Genomic DNA, 12,119 nt, shown 5'->3' on the forward strand with positions numbered 1-12,119 from the left:
CCATGAACTCGTACACTGTGGACACTCACACTAGATGAAGGAATCTGGTCTTGAGCCCATTTAAAGTTTTGATAAAAGCAGACAAGCAGATGATTCCAAGGTAATGTCTACCCAAGGATTTAGCAATATGATTTGCCAATTTGACCTACATAAACTGAAACCGTGAGGAGGACACTACAGCACTCTCAGCTGAACACAATGTTTCACAAGTTTAAGTTGATTTTGTTAAGATCTGCTTAGAGTTAGAAAAAAAATTAATGGGCGGCCATGTCAGCGATTGCTCGAGTAAAACAAGAAAGTTTCTATCACTTCAAAGAAAGAGTGGTTATATGGGGCATCAGCAAGCTTAATTTCCATTAAGGCTGGCCATCAATTTGCCATGACTCTCAAAGCACACAATCTTGCTTTGTCCTATTCTTCAAATATAAAGAGGCAAAGGAGCCATCTGTCTTATATCATCACGTCTGTGTAGCCAAAGGAGGTCACTGCCCTGCTGATCAAGCATTTTTATTAAAGATCTACAAAGCATATTTAAACAACTTGGCAAATAATATTTCAAGCATGGAAAATCTGCTGAAAGTGTGAATCTCAACAAAACAAAAAAGATTAAATAAAGGCACTCTTACGCTCAGGGCGATGCCTCTAGTCTAACCTAAGGGGAAATCTTTCACTGATACCTAAAGATCATTCATCTCTACTGACTGGGTTGTTCCTACCAGCAAACTAAAATTCATAGTAATAACTTTCCCTCTGCGTGCTTCATGCAAACTTGATGGGGCCACACATACCTGAGCAAAAATATATACGTGTACAGTCTCCTCAAGTTGGCAGAAACTGACTTAATGCCGTTTTATGTTTGTTTTTTTTTAAACTGCTATCTCCTCCCTTCATAGGCTAGCCTATAAAGTTTAGGAAGAATTCAGGAAAACTCTTGCTGCTCAAAAATTCACTCAGTGCTTGGGAAAACCACCACCCTAAATGGCAGACTAAGAGCACAAGGAGGTGAAGAGGCGCTTCGCTGATAGGAAGCTTGTCAAGCATGAAGAGGCAGGGGAAACAGCGAGGTCAGAACAACCCTGTCAGTGTCTTAGAGGAAGACTGGTCTTGTTTTGAAAAAAAAAGAAAGAAAGAAACTACAACAACTAGATAAAACAAAAAAAACAAAAAAAAACAAAGGAAGAAATCAGCAAGAAAAAGACAAACTAAATGACAAATAAGAAAAACCTTACATTAATCAAAAAGCAACATTAAAATCATTCGTGAATCAGAAAAGAAATTCAGTGAAATAACAAAAGATTAAGAAAAAATGCATACATTACAATGACTAAGATATTCAGTTCACACGTGCTGCTGCTGCTGCTGCTGCTAAGTCGCTTCAGTCGTGTCCGACTCTGTGTGACCCCGTGGACTGCAGCCCACCAGGCTCCTCCGTCCATGGAATTTTCCAGGCTAGCTATTATCAAAGCTATTGATACTAGAATATCAAAGCTATTGATCAAAGAATAGCTATCATCAAACGTAAGAGATAACAGGCATTGGTGAAGATGTGGAGAAAAGGGAACCCTTGTGTACTACTGAAGGGAATGTAAATTGGAGTAGCCACTGTGGAAAATACTATGGAGGTTCCTTAAAAAATGGAACTACCATATGATCTAGCAACTCCAGTTTAGAGTACATACTGGAAAGAAACACAATCAGTATCTTAAAAAGACATCTGCACTCCCATTATTTACAATAGCCAAGATACAGAGACAACCTAAGCATCTGTCAACAGACGGATGCGTAAAGAAAATGGGGTCTGTCTCTACAACCGAATATTCTCCAGCCATAAAAAAAGAAAGAAATTCTGCCATTCTCAACAGTATGGATGAATCTTGAGGGCATTATGCTAAATGAAAAAAGTCAAAGAAACACAAAGATTGTATGATCTCAGGAATATATAGAATGTAAAAACAAACAAAAAATCCCAAAACAAAAAGCAAACTCAGAACAACAAAATGGAAGAAATGAAAAGCCACAAGACCAGTGGTTGCCAGCAGTGAGGGTTGGGTGAAATGAGTGAAGGCGATCAAAAAGGGGATGACAGAGGATGAGACGGTTGGATGGTATCACCGCTCAATGGACGTGAGTTTGGGTAAACTCCGGGAGTTGGTGATGGACAGGGAGGCGTGGTGTGCTGCAGTCCATGGGGTCTCAAAGAGTCGGACACAACTGAGCAACTGAACTGATCAAAAAGCACAAACTTCTAGCTATATGATAAATAAATAAGTTCTGGGGATGTAATGTATAACTTGGTGACTATAGTTAGCAATACTGTATTGAATATCTGAAAGTTGCTGCTGCTGCTGCTGCTGCTAAGTCACTTCAGTCGTGTCCGACTCTGTGTGACCCCAGAGATGGCAGCCCACCAAGCTCCCCCGTCCCTGGGATTCTCCAGGCAAGAACACTGGAGTGGGTTGCCATTTTCTTTTCCAATGCATGAAAGTGACAAGTGACAGTGAAGTCGCTCAGTAGTGTCTAACCCTCAGCGACCCCATGGACTGCAGCCTACCAGGCTCCTCTGTCCATGGGATTTTCCAGGCAAGAGTACTGGAGTGGGGTCCCACTGCCTTCTCTGAAAGTTGCTGAAAGAGTAAATCTTAAAGGCTCTCCTCACAAGAAAAAAAATGTGTAACTACGTGAGGTGATGGATATTAACTGGACTTATTGTGGCAGTCATTAAAAAAAGATATATAATCACTGTTGTGTATCTTAAATACAATGTTACATGTCAATTATATATTAATAAAACTGGTACTATGGTATTATGTTTGGCCTGTATCAGTAGAACCTGAAAAACTATAACTCAAGTGTTGGCAAGGGTGGAGTAAAGAAATAGTTTCAACATAGGCATTTCAGTCACATGGACAGATATATAGACACACACACACACAATGAAGTGAAGTGAAGTTGCTCAGTCGTGTCCGACTCTTTGCAAACCCATGAACTGTAGCCTACCAGGCTCCTCACTCCATGGAATTTTCCAGGCAAGAATACTGGAGTGGGTTGCCATTTCCTTCTCCAGGGGATCTTCCCAACCCAGGGATCAAACCCTGGTCTTCCACATTGTGGCAGACGCTACCATCGGAGCCAGCAGGGAAGCCCCGTACATACAGGAAAGAAAGACCAGAGATACAGTAAAACGTTAGCAGGGTTATTCTTGGATAGTGGGTTTAAGGGGGATTTATATTTCCACATAAATTTCTCGTATTTGCTACAAACTATCTGCTTTCCTGTCACAATCAGAGTATCACATTTTATTTTTTAACCATATCAGCCTTGAAAATCACAGTCATGGGAACAGAGGCTGCAAAATTTCTTATGAGATTTTATCATACCTTAAAAATGGCACAGAGTCATATGGATGTTGGTAAGTGATTTAAGGACTTGGTTGGCACAGAGGGCCAACATTTCAGGTTTTACTAAACCCCTAACCCCCCAGCTACATATCTTCAGAGCTTATGGTTCAGATTCTCAGGGGAGCAGGTTATTATGAGGTTCCTCGCCGACATCAGGGACGCTCTCACGTACGTCTCTGGCACCCTGGAATGTTGATGAATCTTGTTCTATCCCAGAGGCTCTTCTTTGAATTTATTATTCTGCTTTGTGTATCTTTCACTCTCTCCATTTCCCTGCTAGTCTAGTGACTTTCAAATCCTTGCATCAGCATGCCTGTCTGCAAAACCTGTGCCTGTTACCCCATCCTATTCAGTGTCACATCTGGTGAATGAGTACAATTGATACAGCAGAAATACAAGGACAGCAAGTTTAAAGTGGCAAGACCAATGTGTGGCTCAGGTCCTCGTAGTCTTCTGAAACAATAAAAACTTTATTGAAAAAATGTACACAATGTCTCATAGTTTCTACTTGGGAACCACATTATACTCTGGGTTGTGTTTGTTAAGCCAATGCTCCAAGGGTAGAGGCGAGCAGGAGGGAAAAGAATGAAGAAATGCACATCAAGATGTTCACAGGGTGTTCTGAATGGGGAGATTTGGGGTGCTTCATTGCCTCACCTCATATGCCTACCCTAGTACTTTTCTGAGTTTTGCAAGTTTCTACTTGGAGTTGTATTGTTCACACAACCTCTCCAGTTCTCTGGTTATTTTCACCTGTATGGGGCCTCCCTTAGCTGAGTTATATCTTTGAAGAGAGGCCTGGTGAACAGAACAGAAAATTGTGTGGTGACTAATCCTTCAGAAACGAGGTCCATATATACAATAGATAGACAGACAGTAATTTATGAAAGTTTTCCCAAGTAGATACTAACTTACTAGGTTATGAAAACATAGAATAGATTAAGGATATTTCTTATCTTTAATAATTCCAGAGTTGCAATAGAAAAGTGAGATTTTTTTTCTATCTTTCCTTCAAAAAACACTCATATAAATGAATCTAAGTAGCCAGCTGAAAATTCCCAGTAAAATAATCTTTGAAGACATAAAAGGTTAGGTATTTTGACCAATGGGGCAACATTTGATCTTGGGACTCTAAAAGTCTAATAGGTCTCATTTATTTATCTACCTCTAGTCTGTGGTTCATCCTCTGTAATCTCTTAGAGATTATACTTAGCCGTTCGAATTAAAATAAAGTATTGAAGTGATACTGTAGTAGGCAGAATTCTAAAAATGGTCTTTTCAAGACACCTGTCCCCCAGTTATTCAAGCAAACACTCCTCTAGGTACTACTATGACGGGATTTTGCAGATGTAAAGTCCCATATCAGTTGACTTTAATTTGACTTTATTTGACTCAGCCTGACCCTATCAGATAAGCCCTTTAAAATAATTTTCTTTGATTGATAGCAGAGTAAGTTATAGATATGAGCCATGAGAATGACTGGATTGCCAATGCAAGCTTGAGGACAGCCTCCTGCTAACAGTCAGGATAAAATGGGGATATTAATTCTACAACCACAAGGATCTGAATCTGTCCACAACCTGTATGAGCTTGAAGTAGATTCCTTCTCAATCTACAGATAAGAGACCAGCCCTGTCTGAAAATAAATGAAGCCTTGTTCCCTGGTGGCTCAGAGGTTAAAGCGTCTGCCTCCAATGTGGGAGACCAGGGTTCGATCCTTGGGTTGGGAAGATCCCCTGGAGAAGGAAATGGTAACCCACTCCAGTATTCTTGCCTGGAGAATCCCATGGACAGAGAAGCCTGGTAGGCTACAGTCCACGGGGTCACAGAGTCGGACACGACTGAGCGACTTCACTCACTCGCTCACTTGTTTTAAATAGAATGGGGAAGTCCTAAAGGGGGAGCTCTTACACACCACCACCCAGACCCCAGCAGAGGGAGGTAAGGATTTCTCTTAGCCCAGCAACAGCTCAGCCACTAATAAGCCACCCAGACTCTGGACTCTCCTCCCAACTTCTTTTCCTCTATAAAGGCAAAAGCCTCTCTCTTCTGTTTTTTGGGTTTACCTTTTAAGGAAAACTTGCTTGTGCCAAATTACAACTTTCTGCTATCCTGAAATAAACTCATTTTGCTGGTAAAATAACTTTAAAAAAATTTTTAAGGTCAACAACCAATACTGACTTTGGCCAAATAAAACTCTGAACAAAAAAAAACAGGTGAGGGTTCCTACAGAGCTAGGAACTTACCTTCTCTTTCTTTGATTTTGCCCTTGAGATACCCTGAGAACAAATCAAGCCTACCTAGACTTGTACAGAACTGTAAGATCAATAAATGGATATTTTCTTAAGCCTCTCAATTTTTGGTAATTTATTGTATAGTAATAGAGAACTAGATCAGACATTATTTTGTTTCATTTACCAGTTGTATTTACAGAAACTTATTTCATTATAAAAGCACTATACACTAATTTCCCTACTTTCCTATTCTCCAAAGATAAAAACTATTAAATGTATCTCTCCCAAAACTCCTTATGAATATGCATGAATATACAAGTATGTATGTATGTGTACATGCACTCAAACACACACACTTATATAAGATTACACAATGTATTTTTTCACTGAATAGTCTATCTTGGGCAGCGTTCATATATCAGAATATAAAAGCCCCCACCTCATTCTTTGTAACAAACATGAATTCTTGGGTTATATACCTGTATTATTTTCTACTAAACCAGATGCTTAATAAATAAAAGGTACACTAAATAAATAAAGGGTACACTTAAAAAATAAAGAGTATACTAAATAAATAAAGGGTACAATAAAAGACAAAGTGGCAACAACTTAATTTTTCATTTGCTAGTTATAAGCAATGGTGCTTGCTGCTGCTGCTGCCAAGTCGCTTCAGTCGTGTCCAACTCTGTGTGACCCCATAGACGGCAGCCCACCAGGCTCCTCTGTCCCTGGGATTCTCCAGGCAAGAACACTGGAGTGGGTTGCCATTTCCTTCCCCAATGCATGAAAGTGAAAAGTGAAAGTGAGGCCCCTCAGTCGTGTTGACTCTTCGCGACCCATGGACTGCAGCCTACCAGGCTCCTCCACCCATGGGATTCTCCTAGACTTACTCTTTTCTGTTACTGTGTGAGATATCAGTAAGATAAATTCCTAGAGATGGATTTGCCAAAGAGTAAATGTAGTTGAAGTTTTAACCAATATTACAAACTAACTAAAAAAAGTGTTGTACCAGTTCACATCAACATCTAAGTGATATGAGAGAGGCTGCTTCTCCACAACCTTGCTATCATCAGATTCTATCAGTGTTAGGAAATTTTTGATAGTATGCTAGGTGAACAATATGGTCTCATTATTCTGGTTCATATTTCTCTTATAATAGAAATGAATCATCATTTCACACATTTTTGTTGGCCAATTTAGTTTTTTTTCCTGTGACACACCTTTTTACATCTTTTGATTATTTTTCTCCTGGTACATTCACCACTTCCACATCAATTTACACAAGCTCTTCATATATTAAGGCAATCAGATATCTCTCAGTTACGGGCTTAAAAATATTTTTCACACTTTGTTTTCTTTTGATTTTGTTTGTTATACAAAACTTTTCAATTCAGGAGAGACATACTGGTCTTTTCCTTTGAGGCTTCTACATTAAATTTCACACTTAGCATTAGAAACTTGTGATTTTTACCTTTCTTTTTTCTTTTAATGGGACTGTCTTGATCATAGCTCTTTTAGGAATCCCTATCTGTCAACAAACACTATTTTGTCTGCAGAGATAAGCTCCAAAACACAATGCCAGTATCTCTTCTTCCTCAGGGCATTACTGACTGCTGCTGCTGCTGCTGCTGCTGCTGCTGCTGCTGCTGCTGCTGCTGCTGCTGCTGCTGCTGCTGCTAAGTCACTTCAGTCGTGTCCGACTCTATGTGACCCCATAGATGGCAGCCCACCAGGCTCCCCCGTCCCTGGGATTCTCCAGGCAAGAACACTGGAGTGGGTTGCCATTTCCTTCTCCAATGCATGGAAGTGAAAAATGAAAGTGAAGTCGCTCAGTCGTGTCCAACTCTTCGTGACCCCATGGACTGCAGCCTCCCAGGCTCCTCAGTCCATGGGATTTTCCAGGCAAGAGGACTGGAGTGGGGTGCCATTGCCTTCTCCGTGCGTTATTGACACATCTACACAAATAAATTCATGTTTTCGTTTCTACTGATTCATTTGACAGGCATAAATTCCTGTGTCAGTGATGAGTGGCCTGACACATAATTGTCACCTTAGAAAAATAGAAAGTGTACCTACTGGCTGACTAAGCATTGAGCGTGGCACTTTTTATTCTCGTTTTTCAGAGGGACATCCAGGAACTGCCCCCTGGCGTCTGCGGACCATACATAGTAGGGAATGTAGCAACAGGAAGAGGTGAGAGGCACGGCGAGGGAGAAGGCATTTCACACTATCAAGATGTGAGGGTGGGTCCTTTATTTAACTTACCTTTTCTTCTTTTTTATGAAGAAATAGGAACCTACCAGCCTGTGATAAATGTCATTTCTCACAAAAAGTCTCGCAGATTTCTCTACAGTTTCTGAGTGAATAACAACCTGTTGCCTCTGTAACGTAAAGGAAAAGTCCCTGGGAACCTGAAAAACAGGATTTTCTTTGCCCATGATTCCTCTGATTAAATACAAAACTATGCTTTGAAGGGGAAAGAATTCTCCACAGAGAAAAGAAAGATAATTAAAAGGATCACTAAAGTCTTGCAGCATATTCTTTAATCTCAATATCAGAACGGAAGAGAATCATGGCAATAAAAGCCTAACCAATGGGCACAGCAGCGCCATGCACTGAATACAGAACACTATACAGAGGAGCAGGAACTATATAAAAGAAAGAAAAGGTATCATAGACTTAGAACCTAGTATATACTGGTGGCACGCTGACAGAGGAATAAAAAAGATGCAACAAAGGGATAATTCCAGCCCCTAAGTGAAGTATTTGATCTTGCCTGACCCTCCAGTCAGCTTTCACTAAAATGACACTAAATCTCCAAAGTATAAAAGTAACAATATAAATAGTTGTGTACCCACCATTCAGCTTTGGAAACATATTAGCAACTGCTTACTCCTCTCCACAATTATACCTCCTCACACCTTCTCAGATGTAACTGCTACCACCAAATGGGGCTTTCAGATGCCTGTATTTTCCTTTAGACTCTTACTACAAATGTGTATTTGTTGCTGTCGTTGTTTAGCCGCTAAGTCATGAAAAACTCTTCATGACCCCACGGACTGTAGCCCGACAGGCCCCTCTGTCCATGGGATTTCCGAGTTAAGAATACTGGAGTAGGTTGCCATTTCCCTCTTCAGGGGATCTTTCTGACCCAGGGATTGAACCCAGGTCTCCTACACTGGCAGTCAGACTCTTTAGCACTGAGCCAGCTGGGAAGCCCACAAATGTATATACACAGATACGTATTTATGCGTGCGTGTGCGCACGTGTGTGTGTGTGTGTGTGTGTGTGTGTGTGTGTGTGTGTGTGTCTGTCTGTCTGTCTGTGTGTGTCTGTGTGCGTGTATCCCTAAAGAAAACACTGCATGTAGCACCATGGTAACCTTACAGGTATGGTTTAAATATGATTCTTTCGCAACTAGCTTTTATGCCCAACACCATCTTTGAGTGCTAGTTCATTTGTTTACTATGGACCCAATGCTTTGTGGATAACTATGCCCCAATTCATTTACCCATTTTCTAACTGACAGACATTTGGGTTGCATTCCTTTAAATGTTTAGCTACGACAAGTAACATTTCTATTAGTAGTCTAGAACATGTTTTCTTGCATATATATGTAGGAATTTCTATAAAGCTTTGTCTAGGAGTAGTATTTCTGGACTTGAGTAATTTTACTACATACAGTATCATGATTTTATGAACTTATCTTTTGCTTTTTAAACTTTACCATCTTTTATTTATAAGGAAAATAAAACTTAATTCCTAAGGACCATCTACCTGCCTCTTTCTCTCTCTTGTTTCATCCCCAAACATGTTTAGATAACTTCCACTCTCAACTGGAGATCCACACTGAGCAAAAGGACTGCTTTCTAGGGGACAGTCATACCCTAGTTTAAATATAAAATCTGAAAACCTATATGTGAGAATTTCCATAAGAGTTATCAGAGGTAGGGCTTAATCACTTATCCTTTTAACCCAACATCCTCCATAATCTTAAGTACATCTTCCTACAAATCCTCCACAAAATCTCTGAAAGGTACTCAAAATTCAGAATTCATTCTCCTTTTTGATTCTCATCTCTTTTTACCTTTACATTCCCATACAGTCAAGCACACACATCCCACGCTCTAGCCACACACTAGGAATTCCCCAAGTCTTGCTCACCTTTCAACACCATGCACAAGTGGCTCTTTCAATAGCTCCCAAACTCTCCTGCTTGGAATTAACCCTTTTGTACCACCTTGGACAGAATTTCAAAAAAATAAAAAGCAGTCTTCATTGTATAGTTTTTGTAATGTGGCTCTACCATCCTTCTAATTAGCTCTTGAGGCTAAATGTCTCATCTTTTGAATCTTCTTTGTGCCTGCAATGGGTCTAGATGTAAAGCTAAGTTGTATATAGCACTGGAAGGTAAGACTTTAAACTCTTGCCCACATATAAGAGACATGTTCTAGACTGCTCAGAGCATCATCGTTTGTGATAATTAATGGAGGGAGAAAAATGCTGAATAGTTCTGACACACTTTAGGACTCGAGACCCCAAAATACGGAACACTGGCACACTGAATATTTTCAGGTGAAGGGACATGAGGAGCAATGTATGGAGGAGGGGCTTTCTGTCTTGCCTCTTAAGCAGGTCATAAAACGCTCATGTGAGAGGCACACTCTCTACACCTGGAGGAAAGGAGCCTTCTTATCTCTGAGGACAAGGGACAAAGAAGAATCTGAACAAACATGTCTTGCTGAGTTTTCCCCAGCTTACTAAGACTAGCCCACCTTTGTCCTATACATCTTTGCACGACTCCCCATTCTGGATCAAAACTGTAAAAACAGTCTAATTTAACTCTTTCTTTGGATTTTCATTTCCTTATGAACGCTCCATAAAATGTATGTTAAATCAATGTGCGTGCTTTTCTTTTGTAATTTGTCTCTGGTTACCAGGGTTCACAGTAGAGAAGTTAGGAGGGGAGAGAGAAAGATAGTTTTCTTTCCCTACAGTTCTTACCACTAATCCACTGCATGTGAATTATCATGGCTATATGTCCAAAAGGAAGTCCGAATATAGAAGCACGACTTGCATCATCCACAAATTTAGACATGGAAAAAAAAAAACTGAAATAAGACCTCATGAGGAATAAAAAGGAATTCTAGCTTTCAGAGTTCACGTGCTCAAAGAGAGGATGGACTGACTTCTCAAAAAAGAATGATTTAGTGATAAAGCCATAGAGAAACCAAGATAACAAGGTGTGGAGACACATCTAAATTTCAAAATGCCCAGCTTTTAAAAACTAGCAAGAAAAAAAAAAAAAAAAACTACAAGAATGAGTAAAACAGAACTCAAAGTAATTTATTACCTGCATGAGCAGAAAGAGGTGAGTGGGGCCGAGGCAACGCTGAGGACTGTCCATTGCCTATCAAGCTTTTCCGGTTGCTGGTTCGGCAACTGTCAAAAGGAAAGGAAAAACGGTTTAAAACACAAAAGAACCTAGCATCCATAATGTTCAAGTATGTTCAAAGTAGACATAGCTTAGATTGAACAATCTATCTGCTCATGTTACTTCTAAAATTTTTGCAATATGCAGTCACTAATATTTGAAAGGTGGTTGTTTTCTGAATAGCAGAAAACGTAATATATTCATATCATATATAACACAATCAATATTCTTCACCACCAGTGAAGTTATAATCAAATGCCTTCTTTTGGCTCTTGACTGCAAATAGGTAACATGCCATACACACAAGTGATAAGGATTCAAATCAGCAAACCCCAGGTAGCATCTCTGTTGACATGAAATTTCTAATACAAAATTACATGCAATGAAGTGCAATGACATTAATCTTACAATAAGGCACTAATTAAAAATCTAATTATTTAGACAAATTTCATACTTGTGCCTTTTGTCAATAAAACAGCTGATGCTTAAGATACATATATAATATTTCACTACTCATTCATTTTTCATCTCATACAGCACTCAAAATTCCTATTTTTGGAATCATAAAAACAGATTCCAGTTTGTATTAAAGTAACAATGAAGCCCTTTTCTCATAGGCACATTACCTACTATTTTTTATCCTGGTACCCGGTGAGTAGAAATAAATTGCTACATATATGCATAGGGCAACAACTACAGGGCAACTATTTTTTTCCTGTTTCTGCTACTAGAAAGTTATAAAATGGTTAATTTGACTCCAAACTTTCACAAGCCTTAAAGCATAACACAATGGTTGATGATGAAGTGGATATTATCTTACTTTCCTTTGCTTTTCTGCAGCACAGACTGCCACATCATAACCACGGTTAGAAAAGGGTGATAAAAACCAGCAGGTTACCTCCTTGAATTCACTTATAAGGCTCACTGTAATTCCATCCTCCCACACTAGAGCTGCCTTTAACCACCATTACAGACTTATTGTAATTGCTTCCTAATTCAGAATATATCTCTGTTACAGTACTTTTTAAACAGGAATTTTCACCTACTTTTAAG

The 12,119-nt window shown here is 39.6% G+C and overlaps 1 protein-coding gene across 3 annotated transcripts in view; it reads right to left on the minus strand.

The window, feature by feature from the left end:
* Nucleotides 1-12,119, minus strand: part of LOC102190263 (microtubule-associated serine/threonine-protein kinase 4) — a 229,174-nt gene that overhangs the window by 109,928 nt on the left and 107,127 nt on the right. For all 3 annotated transcript variants that reach the window (XM_018065527.1, XM_018065523.1, XM_018065524.1), the window contains one exon: nt 10,986-11,074. In XM_018065527.1, the coding sequence (XP_017921016.1) occupies nt 10,986-11,074 (89 nt within the window). The remainder of the gene's footprint in view (nt 1-10,985; nt 11,075-12,119) is intronic.

This window comes from Capra hircus, chromosome 20, assembly GCF_001704415.2.
Source record: "Capra hircus breed San Clemente chromosome 20, ASM170441v1, whole genome shotgun sequence".
NCBI classification, from domain to species: Eukaryota; Metazoa; Chordata; class Mammalia; order Artiodactyla; family Bovidae; genus Capra; species Capra hircus.